This window comes from Mobula birostris, chromosome 2, assembly GCF_030028105.1.
Source record: "Mobula birostris isolate sMobBir1 chromosome 2, sMobBir1.hap1, whole genome shotgun sequence".
NCBI classification, from domain to species: domain Eukaryota; kingdom Metazoa; phylum Chordata; class Chondrichthyes; order Myliobatiformes; family Myliobatidae; genus Mobula; species Mobula birostris.
In genome coordinates this window covers 226,776,993-226,789,191 of record NC_092371.1, presented here as the reverse complement: position 1 = coordinate 226,789,191, position 12,199 = coordinate 226,776,993, and the positions used below count along the sequence as shown (strand labels likewise).

The 12,199-nt window shown below is 41.3% G+C and overlaps 1 protein-coding gene across 3 annotated transcripts in view; it reads left to right on the top strand.

Annotated features, from left to right (window-relative positions):
• LOC140194113 (nuclear receptor coactivator 7-like) overlaps positions 1–12,199 on the top strand; it is a 121,582-nt gene that overhangs the window by 41,677 nt on the left and 67,706 nt on the right. For all 3 annotated transcript variants that reach the window (XM_072251565.1, XM_072251566.1, XM_072251567.1), the window contains exon 3: positions 69–340. In XM_072251565.1, coding sequence (XP_072107666.1) covers positions 69–340 — 272 coding nt within the window. The remainder of the gene's footprint in view (positions 1–68; positions 341–12,199) is intronic.

Sequence of the window (12,199 nt, the reverse complement as noted above, 5' to 3'; positions counted from 1 at the left end):
AAATTACATTTCTACTATAATTTCTCTAGATGCAAGTTCTATTTACGTGCACATTGTTTTGTTTTAAGGTTGAAAAGAACAAAGCAACTAAAACAAAAGGAAGCAGAATCTACAAGCTGCAATACTGAAAATCCATTGCCTAAAATAGAAATACAAACTGGTGAAGATGACTCTAAAGAAAATCTCCGTGTGTCTTCACGACATATGGTTGACAATGAAAAGTTCATGGATAATTCAGAAAATTCATTGAAAAAAGGGGATAATCCTGCAGATGACAAAAGAAAATCTGTTCAAAGGAAAGAAATCCGACGTGCAGAGCTTAAGAATTTTTACTTGTCTGGTAGGTAATTGTAAATCATTATACACAGATTTTACAGCTGAAGCTTTTTTCAGTAATGTAAAATGAAAATCCATGATGGAAAAGTGTTCCTGGTGTTACAAAGTGAACAAATACGAGCAATTTTTTTTACTTGGGGCCAGTCTCAAAGCATCTCTGTTTTTCAGGTCAAATGGGGAAACACCTTTTGGAACAGGAATTCCACAATAGACACATATACATTCAATCATTTTTTACCTTTATTTTGATTCACAAGTTGTCCTGAAAGTAGAACTAAGGAAGACTGTAATATTGCAAATAGAAAGATTGGAGAGATTAGGGCTGTATCCCTAGAACAAAGGTGGTTAAAGGGAATGGACAGAGCAAATAGGAAGAATCTGTTTCCCTGAGTAGAGCAGCAAAGGCTCGGGGCATGGATTTATAGTAACTAGAGGAAGGATTTAGGGGAGATGGGTGAAATTGTTTCACTAGAGACTTGATGATCTGGGACTAGCTCTCAGATGCAGAGACCCCCCGCCCCCCCACACACACACACACGCACACATTTAAACAACACCCTATGCAGGTTTCAAAAGTTGCAAATTGGGGCTATGATCAGGCTGGTGAATCTGTTCCTGCACTGCAAGGTGTTGTGAAATATTAAAGCTAATGGCTTAACAGGATAAAGTTAAGGATAAAGGTATGAGATTGGGAGACAAGGCAATGTGAACTTATACTAGCTAGATTATAAGAAGTTATCTGTTCTGTGGGAGGTGATGGGTTTAGATTACCGAAAGGTCCAGGGGAGGTTGAGAGCAAGATGATAGGTAAATTTGCCACTCTAACTTGATCTTAATGTGTGGGTGAGTGGAGGAATATGAAGGGAGTTGGTGGCAATGTGGGGTAAATTAAATGGCATTAGTGTAGAATCAGTAGAAATAGGTGCTTGGTGTTTCACACAGACTCAGTAGCCCAAAGAATCTATTTCCGTGCTGCATCTCCTTAACATTTTTTAAACATCTTGTTTGAAAAGATGTTATAAGTTTACTTAGAGCAAGTTTCATTAACAGGCTGAAGTGGTAACTGACACACTATAGCAGAGATGCAAGCAGTCAAATTTTGTGATGGAGAGGATGTGAGCAGAATTTCATTCTGGGTTACGTAGAAAGAATAGGTTTGAAATGTGGTCTGGTTGAGATAGCAAGCAAATTAGTGTTCAGAATGAGAAGTTGATGGCTGGCACTAAAGGTGATGACATCACTGGATTGATTTCATAAATGAAGGGGCTACCCTTTTCAGAGAGTGAGGAAGAATATTGTTTAGAAATATTAAAGGTGATCTTATAAGTACAAACTTCTGGGAGAATAAATGTGAGAAGCTGTTTCTTGAGCTGGAGTTTCTACTGTTAGGAGTTGTAGTTTCAGGATGAAGGCTTAGCCGTTCAGGATATTCTGATGAAAAGTATTTATGAACAGGGTGGTAATTTTTTGCATATTTGTTTCCGGAGTTCTTAGAAGCTCAGTTGCTGAGGTTGAGATTTAATTTTAAATACTATGGAAATCAAAGAACTTGGAGTTGTAATGGGAAGGTGGATAAGACACTGTGCAGACTTGAATTTACTGAATGGTAGAGCAATAGTAAAGTATCTTAATGGGCCACTGTTGCTTTTATTTCTTGATGGTCCTGTTGTTTAACTTATTTCTTGTTCATCATAAAATCTACACTGTTTTTGTGCAGGCATTTGTGGTCGTATAGACTTAATTATGCTGCCTTCAGTTTACATGAGGAACAGAGTTAAAAAAAAAATAAGACTAGATCAACCAAAAACTTTGAATATTATGGTCTGGTTCCACAGATGTTCCACAGCAATTCTCTTGTTTAGTATTCATAAGGTGTACACAATGTGTACATTGTGTGACTACCTTGCAGACCACCTGCATTCAGTCTGCAGGAGTGACTTAAGAGCTTCCTATTTCCTGCCACTTAAATTCTCCATCTAGCTTTCATTCTGAGAAATCTGTCTGTGGTCTGTTCTTATAACAAAGCCAGATGCAGGCATGAGGAACAATACATTTTGTCACTTGCAACCTTCTGCACTCAATATCTCCGTACTTTCTCTGTATCAGGTCAAGTCATCCATTAGCCCAGTTTCTCTCTCTCTCCATCACCACAGCCTAACATGCTTTACATGTCATGCATTTTGCAACTCTTACTTTGTTCCTCTGTGTCAATGAACGTTTTTGGCCTGAAATGTTGACTGTTCATATGCTCCATAAATGCTGCCTGACTTGTAGTCACAGAGTCAAAGAAGTACAGCACAGAAACAGACCTTTCAGCCCATCTAGTCCATGCCAACACTATTTAAACTGCTGACTCCCATCAACCCACACCCTGACCATTGCCCTCTGTAATTCCATTCACCCCCATTTCCTGGTTATCCTGCAACAACAAAACTCACATGATATGCTCTCAACTCATTTTTTTTGCCACTGAACTATACTTGAGGACAATTTACAGTAGCCATATACTTAATGGCATATCCTTAGGAAGTGAGAGGAAACTGGTGCACCTGGCAGAAACTCATGGTCACAAGGAGAACATGTAAACTGCGTAAACCATTTGGGAACGTGGTTAAAACTCAATCCCTGTGATTGTGAATCAACAACAGTAAATTACTGTGCCATTAAAATCCTCAGACCTACTGGACTGATTCTTCAGGATTGTTTCATCCACCCTGCTGTCCGTTTCCTTGCCAATTGTGAGTTCGAAAGTATTTAATCAACAGTATTCTAGAGCAAAAGGTCCATGTAATTTTCTCCTTTCTAGATGCCTCCCAATGCTTGTGGCTTGTACTCCAGCTCCCAAACTCTCCTGGAATTTTTGTGAACCTTTGACATTTACCACAGGTCTGGTCACCTTGATTAAGTGTCCAGAAGTTTTCATTTATGGAGGCAACAGCATATCAAGAGATGTATTAAACAAATTACCTCAGAATCAGGTTTACTATCACTGGTATACATTGTGAAATGTGTTGTTTTGTGGCAGCAGTACAGTGCAATACTGAAATAATTATAATTAATTAATTAATAATTATAAAAACCTATAAATTACAATATTACCTCATTTAGTTTGTTATATTAAACTAACTTACACAGTTGCTATCAATCACATACCTGTCTTCTGATATCACACCACGAATTTCTCTTAAGGTAGTTTTCAAACTGCCATTGACCCTACCCCAATACCAGTGTGGAGTTAGGATCATGGGCACTATTCACTGTTATCCCCTCCTTTATATAGTTGTCCGGCACAGAGGCAGGTCTCATGGCTCACTATCAAATAATTTATCTATACTAAACAGATTTACCAGAACTTGGCCTTCTATACATGTTGGAAATTCAAGTGCTTGAATGTTAAGGCACCATATAAGCGTTGGATTCTAGATTCCAAATGCTCCAGGTAAATAAGTTCTTTCTCAGAACCTACCTAACCACTCAACCCTTCATCTAAATCTAAACCCTCTAGTTTTAAGATATCCCTGTGAAATGAGCCACCTGTGCCTCTCATAATTTGGATATCTCTATCAGGTCCCCACTTGGCCTCTCTTCAAAGGATAACAAATCTAGTTTATTCTCAGACTAAAATACTTCATCCCAAGCAACGTCCTGATGATTCTCCTGTGCACCCCCTTCAGTGCAATTGCATCCTTCTTATATGGCAGTGACCAGAACTATAGAGAGATACTTTATTGATCCCAAAGGAAATTACATTGTCACAGTAGCATTACAAATGCATAGATATTAGAAGAAAGAATAAGAAATAAGTTACCTCAAACAGTCTAACAGGAGGGGTAATCACTTCTCCGGCTGTAGGGTGACTCATTATAGAGCCTAATGACCGAGGGTAAGAATGACCTCATATAGCTCTCTTTGAAGCAGCACAGTTGTCTTAGTTTATTGCTAAGAGTGCTCCTCAGTTCAGCCAAGATGACATGTAGAGGGTGAGGAACATTGCCTGGATTTACCGTAGGGTCCTTTGTTCTACCACAGCCTCTTGTATGTTCTGTTTGGCTCCTATAACAGCCAGACTGTCTAATCAGTGTATTGAGCCTGTTGGCATCACCCGTGTTGATGCCATTGCCCCAGCACACTACTGTATGAAAGATTGTACTGGCGACAACAGACTGGTAGAACATGTGAAGAAGAGGCCTGCATACTCTAAAGGAACTCAGTCTCCGCAGGAAGTAGAGGCAACTCTGGCCCTCTTGTACACAGCCTCTGTGCTGGTGCTCCACTCAAATCTGTCATCCCGGTGCACCCCCAGGTACGTGTAGGTCCTCACCACATCCACATCCTCACCGTCAATACTAACAGGGGGCAGTGCAAGCTTAGTCTTCCTAAAGTCTGTCTCCATCTCCTTTGTCATAGATGATTCAGCTTACACCATTTGACAAGGTCCTCCACTAGTGCCCTGTATTCATCCTCCCATTATCCCTTTATGCACCCAACTACTGCTGAGTCATCGGAGAATTTCTGCAGATGACATGACTCGGTGCTGTATTTAAAGTCCAAGGTATATAGGGTCAACAGGAAAGGAGCCAATACAATGCCATGTGGGGCCCTAGTGCTGCTTATAGCCATGTCTAACACACAGCTCTGTAGCTGCACAAACTGTGATCTGCCAGTCAGGTAGTCCATTATCCAGGATACAATGGAAGTGCCAATCTGCATTGAATGAAGCTTTTCCCCCAGCAATGAGGGCTGTATGGTATTGAAGGCACTTGAGAAATCAAAAATCATGATCCTTACAGTGCTGCCCTGCTTATCCAAATGATAGTAGGCTCTGTTCAGCATGTAGATGACAGGATTGCCGATTCCAGTGTGTTCCTGGTAGACAAACTGCAGGGGATCAAGGGCTGATCTGACCAGGGGTCAGAGGTAAGCCAGGATCAGCCTCTCTTGGGTCTTCATGATGTGTGAGGTCAGGGACACTGGAGGGCAGTTATTCAAGACTTTGAGTTGGTCCTTCTTGGGTACTGGGACCATACATGATGTTTTCCACACAGTCGGGTCCCTTGCCAGGCTGAGACTCAGATTGAAAATGAGTAGGAGAACTCTACACAGCTGCTCAGCACACTCCTTCAGGGCCTTGGGGTTCACACCATCCGGTCTTAGTGCTTTGCCATGTCTGAGTTTCCCCAGAGCCCTTCTCATCTGCTCAGTACTGAAGGTGAGTCCATGACGACTGGGGAGTTGCTGGAAGGTGAGGGGTGGGGGAGATGAAGATTGGGACGATAGCAGTTCGTATGTGGATGTGTGCATGGTAAGTGCAGGGCAAGGAAGGGATGTAGACAGTGGTAGTCTGTGTTGTTCATCCACGTGTTGAACTGGAGAGGGGAGGAGAGAGGAGGGGAGGCATTGGTGCCTCGGCACCTGGACTGGTGTTCTGAGGGGTCTGTGAACAGGATGGCTATTGTTAAACCTATTGAAGAATTGGTTTAACTCATTAACCCATTCACAGCTGCATTCCAAGGCCCTGCAACTAGGCTGATTGAAGGCAGTGATGTTCTTCATGCCTCTCCATACCTCCCATGTGCAACTCTGGCTAAGCTTGTTCTCCAGTTCTCTCTTGTATTCCTCTTTAGCTACCTTGATCTTCTCCACAGTACACCACTTGTAGCCTAACCAATGTTTTATAAAATTGTCACTGATCCTTCTCCTTTATGACCTATGACTTCCCTGGTCTAATGTTCTGTGCTCCAGTAATGGAGGCAAGTATCTCTGGACTGCAAAGATGCGAACATCAGGATACTCTTTATGTATTACTGCTCAGCATTTCATAACGTCATCCCCTCAAAATTAATGAGCTTCTAGACTTTGGCCTCAATGCCTCCTGTGTAATTGCTCGATTTCCTCACTTGCAGACCCCAGTCAATTTGGATTGGCGGCAACAACATCTCCTCCACAATTTCCATCAGCACAGATGTAGCACAAGACTGTGTGCCTAGGCCACTGCTCTACTCACTTTACACTCATGATGTGTGGCTAAGGACAGTGCCAATGCCATATTCAAGTTTGCTGACAATGCCACTGTCAAAGGCCAAATCAAAGATGGTGACAAATCAGCATATAGGAGGGAGATTGAAAATCTGGCTGAGTGGTGCCATAACAACAACCTCTTACTCAGTATCAGTAAAACCAAGGAGCTGGTTAAGACTTCAGGAGGAAGAAACCTGTCCTGGGCCCAGCATGTAAGTGCAATTATGAAGAAGGTACAGAAGCACCTCTACTTCCTTAGGAGTTTGCAAAGACTTGGCATAACGCCTAAAACTTTGACAAACTCCTATAAATGTCTAGTGTAATGACTGGCTGCACCACGCAACCTGGTGTGGAAATACCCATGCTCTTGAATGGAACATCCTGCAAAATGTAGTGGATACAGCCCAGTCCATCACGGATAAAGCCCTCCCCACCTTTGAGCACATGTACACGGAGTGTTGTCGCAGGAAAGCAGCATCCATCACCAGGGACCCTTGTCATGTACCCCGTGATGGGTTAAAGAACCAGCAGAAATGGAAAACACGTTGGAGTCTGGTATTGCTGTTAACTAATGCTATTTATTAGTAACTACGCAATACAGTAATATAAATTCAGATATATCAAACAGGGTAGCAATGAATATATATATATATATATATATATATATATATACGGAAATATAAAAACCAATCTTCTTCAAGCCTATGCGGTAAATGGATACAGTCTTACAGTGATGAGTAAAGGGAAATCAGTTCAGTTCAGTTTGTGGTATTGAGTTGAGTAGTGATGGAGAGAGAGGTGTTATGGTTGTTCGAGTAAGCCGATACCGTCGATCCTTCCCGTTGTCCTCCGAAATCCTTTAGAAGTCACTGAATGTGACCACAACAAGGGGACAGTTTTCTGTGTGGAGTTATCAACCCAGGCAAGGGTTGGACACATTAATAACTTCCTACCGGTCACACCTTTTCCACACTGTGAGAGCCACTGATCGATTCTCCTGATCGATCCTCTAAAATCCCACCTTTCTGTGGGCACAACAAAGCTCATCCAGTGTCCAAAACCATGTATGTCTAACAACCAGCTGACCTTGTATTTATCTCAGCATGCTGAACACCAGCTGTCCATCAAGTAGCTCCTCCCTTCTCTCTCTGTAGGAACTCAGAAGCTGGCAGTGTCCTTGCAGAAATTCCAAACAAACTGAGCAGTCTTTGCCTCTCTCTTAATAACAAGGTGTTTGTGCTGTACAGCTCTCTCTCTTGAATGCACAGTTCATAGGGATAATTCAGGATCCCGTCACACCCTATCACCCAGGACATGCTCTCTTTTGGCTGCTGCCATTAGGAAGAAGGTACAGGAGCCTTGGGACTCGCACAGTCAGGTTCAGGAACAGTTATTACCCTTCAACCGTCAGGCTGTTGAACCAAAGGAGATCACTTTACTCAACTTCAGTTGCCCCATCATTAAAATGTTCCGACAACCTCTGGACTCACTTTCAAGGACTCTTCATCTCATGTTCTCAATATTTGTTGCTTATTTCTTTTTGTTTTGTTTTTTGCAGTTTGTTGTCTTTTGCACACTGGTTGATGTGGTCTTTATTTCATTTTTCATAGTTATTATTCTATTACAGCTTTATTGAGTGTGCCTGCAAGAAAATGACAGTTGTATGTAGTGTGTATAGTGACATATATGTACTTTGGTAATAAATTTATGTTGAACTTTGCTTTCTTCTTCAATTTATCTACCTTTGCTTTTACTTTCAGGGATCCTTGAACATGTGCATTGAGGTTTCTCTCAATATTCTCTTGGATCCTATCATTTATTGTAGCAGTCAAATCATTATTTGGCTTCGCAAATGCATCATCTCATTAAATTTACAGGACTAATGGGGGAACTAGACCACTCCAAAATTAAAACTGCCTCTACTTCCATGTTGCATTATGTGGATAGTATTTACATTTGTGTACATTCAGAAGCTGATGGCCAAGTTCACTGAAGCATGGCCAAATTTTGCAAAACAAAGATTCTACCAAACTTTTATCTTCAAATGGTAAAGATCCACAACAAATCTCTGGGAACTGTGATCCACTTCCCATATCTTGGTGCCATTTCTCAACAGTGGTAACAGTATTACCACCAGTTTCCTCTGGTAAAGTGCTTGGTCATCTGAGGAAAGGAATGTTTGATGATTAAGACTAATCTGTCAGTCAAAAATCAAAGAAAATTTATTATCAAACTACGTAATGTCACCATATACAACCTGGAAATTAATTTTCTTGTGGGCAATCACAGTAAATACGAGAAACACAATAAAATCAGTGGAAGACCACATCCAACAGGACAGACAACCGCCAACATGAAAAAAACAACAAACTGTACAAATACAAAAAAAGGGGAAAAAAAGTAAGCAATAAGTATCAGAATCGTGTTTATTATCACCAGCATGTGATGAGAAATTTGTTAACTTAGCAGCAGCAGCAGTTCAATACAATACATAATATGGAAGAGAAAAAACACAAAATAATAACAACAAATAAATAAGTAAATCAATTACAGTATACATATATTGAATAGATTAAAACTCATGTAAAAAAACAGAAATAGTATATATTTAAAAAGTAAGGTTGTGCCTAAGGGTTCAATGTCCATTTAGGAATTGGATGGCAGAGGGGAAGAAGCTGTTCCTGAATCGCTGAGTGTGTGCCTTCAGGCTTCTGTATCTCCTACCTGATGGTAACAGTGAGAAAAGGGCATGCCCTGGGTGCTAGAGGTCCTTAATAATGGGTGCTACCTTTCTGAGAGACCACTCCTTGTAGACATCCTGGCTACTTTGTAGGCTAGTACCCAAGAAGGAGCCAATTAAATTTACAATCCTCTGCAGCTTCTTTCGGTACCAGACAGTGATGCAGCCTGTCAGAATGTTGTCCATAGTACATCTATAGAAGTTTTTGAGTGTACTTGTTGACGTACCAAATCTCTTCAAACTACTAATGAAGTATAACCACTGCCTTGCCTTCTTTATAACTGCGTCGATACGTTGGGACCAGGTTATATCCTCAGAGATCTTGACACCCAGGAACTTGAAACTGCTCACTCTCTCCACTTCTGACCCCTCTATGAGGATTGGTATGTGTTCCCTCGTCTTACCCTTTCGGAAGTCCACAATCAGCTTTTTCGTCTTATTGACCTTGAGTGCCAGGTGGTTGCTGCAACACCACTCCACTAGTTGGCATATCTTACTGTTGTATGCCTGCTCATCACCACCTGATATTCTACCAGCAATGGTTGTATTGTTAGCAAATTCATAGATGGTATTTGAGCTATGCCTAGCCACATGTGTATATAGAGAGTAGAGCAGTTGGCTAAGCACACAACCCTGAGGTGCACCAGTGTTGATTGTCAGCGAGGAGGAGATGTTATCGCCAATCTGTACAGATTGTGATCTTCTCATTAGGAAGTCGAGGATCCAATTGCAGAGGGAGGCCCAGAGGCCCAGGTTCTGCAACTTCTCATCAGAATTGTGGGAATGATGGTATTATATGCTGAGCTGCAGCCGAAGAACAGCATCCTGACATAGGTGTTTGTGTTGTCCAAGTGGCCTAAAGCTGTGTGAGGAGCCATTGAGATTGCATCTGCTGTTGACCTATTGTGATAAGCAAATTGCAATGCTGAGGCAGGAGTTAAGTCTAGTCATGACCAACCTCTCAAAGCATTTCATCACTGTAGATGTGAGTGCTACTGGGCAGTAGTCCTTAAGACAGCTCACATTCTTTTTAGGCACTGGTATAATTGTTGCCTTTTTGAAGCAAATGGGAACTTCCACCCGTAGCTGTGAGCGGTTGAAAATATCCTTGAATAGTCCTGCCAGTCAGTTGGCACAGGTTTTCAGAGCCTTACCAGGTACTCCATCGGGATCTTCCACCTTGGGAGAATTCACTCTCTTTAAAGACAGCCTCTGAGGCAGAGATCACATATTGAGAACATGAGATGAAGAGTCCTTAAAAGTGAATCCAGTTCAGTGGGAACAGTTCTGTGATGGGGCGTGAAATTATCCCCTCTAGTTCAAGAGCCTGATAGTTGAGGATTAAAAACTGTTCCTGAACCTGGTGGTGCTGTACCACCTTTTTGATGGCAGCAGTGAGAAGATGCATGCCTGGTTGGTGGGGGTCCTTGATGAAAGCTGCTTTCCTGTGAGAGTGTTCCATATAGATATGCTCAATGGTGGGAAGGGCTTTTCTCGTGATTGACTGGACCGTACCCACTACTTTTTTGTAAGCATTTCCGTACAAGGGCATTGGTGTTTCCATACCAGGCTTTGATGCAACCAGTCAATATATGCGGCACCACACATTTATAGAAGTCTATCAAAGTTTTAGATAACCTGCTGAATCTTAGCACACCTTTTATAAAGTAATGGCTCTGCCATGCTTTCTTCATAATGGCCTTTATGTGATCAACCCAGGACAAATCCTCTGATCTGTTCAGGGGCTTCTGTTCATGTACTTTTAGTCTTCAAGGTCATATTTGGCTTTGCCTTCACTAGTTTATTGCACACTTATTCCTTTCTTCTCCCCCAGTTAATGTTTTCTATTTTCCCCTATCTTCTCCCTGTGTTCTTACTTTCAACTCTGTACGTTTTTTCTCTTCTGCATTTTGTTCTTTCTCTCCACAACTTCAACATTTTTACTGACAGAGGTGGTGGAATCAGAAACAGGTTTAATATCACCGGCATACGTTGTGAAATTTGTTAACTTTACGGTAGCAGTACAATGCAATACATGGTAAGTAAATATGGAGAAAAGGCTGTTACATTAAATATATATATATATGTCTATTAAATAGTTATGTTAAAATAAGTCTCAGAAAGGCAGCGTCCATTATTAAGGACCTCGAGCACCCAGAGCATGCCCTGTTCTCACTGTTACCATCAGGTAGGAGATACAGAAGCCTGAAATCACACACTCAGTGACTCAGGAACAGCTTCTTCCCCTCTGCCATCCAATTCCTAAATGGACATTGAAGCTTTGGACACTACCTCGCTTTTTTAATATACAGTATTTCTGTTTTTCCACATTTTTAAAATTATTTAATATACGTAATTGATTTACTTGTTTATTGATTGTGTTTTATTTTATATTATTTTTCTCTCTCTGCTAGTTTATGTATTGCATTGAACTGCTAAGTTCTACTGTTAAGTTAACAAATTTCGTGTCACATGCAGGTGATAATAAACCTGATTCTGATTCTGTATAGTACAAAATAAGAGAAATAAAAAAAGTAATGAGGTACTGTTCGTGGGTTCAGTGTCCATATAGAAATCTGATGCAGAGGGGAAGAAGCTGTTCCTGAATCGCTGAATGTGTACCTTCAGGCTCCTGTACCTGCTTCCCAATGGTAATAGTGTGAAGAGAGCATGTCCTGGGTGGTGGGGATCTTTAATGATGGAGGTAATAACTACATTTAAGAGACATTTAGTCTGACACTATAGTCTGGCTGATGAGGATCTGGACCTAGTGTGGGCAAAAGGGATTGGTGTAGACTAGCGAGAAGGTTGGCATGGACTTTGTGAGTTAAAGGGGCCATGTTGAGATTATATGGTTCCTACTTAACACTCCCCCTCCATCTTTTTCCCTTTTACTTCCTTCATTCTCAATTTTTTTCTCACATGTCCTGTTTGTGTGTGTGTGTGTGTGTGTGTGTGTGTGTGTGTGTGTTTGTTTGTGTGTGTGTTTGTGTGCGTGTGTATGTGCATGTATGTATGTGTTTATGTGGTTCTCTCTGCCTGCCTTTCCCAATTTGTGTTCATCAGTCTCAACTGTCCATTTCGGAAGATTTCCAGTCAGGGGCA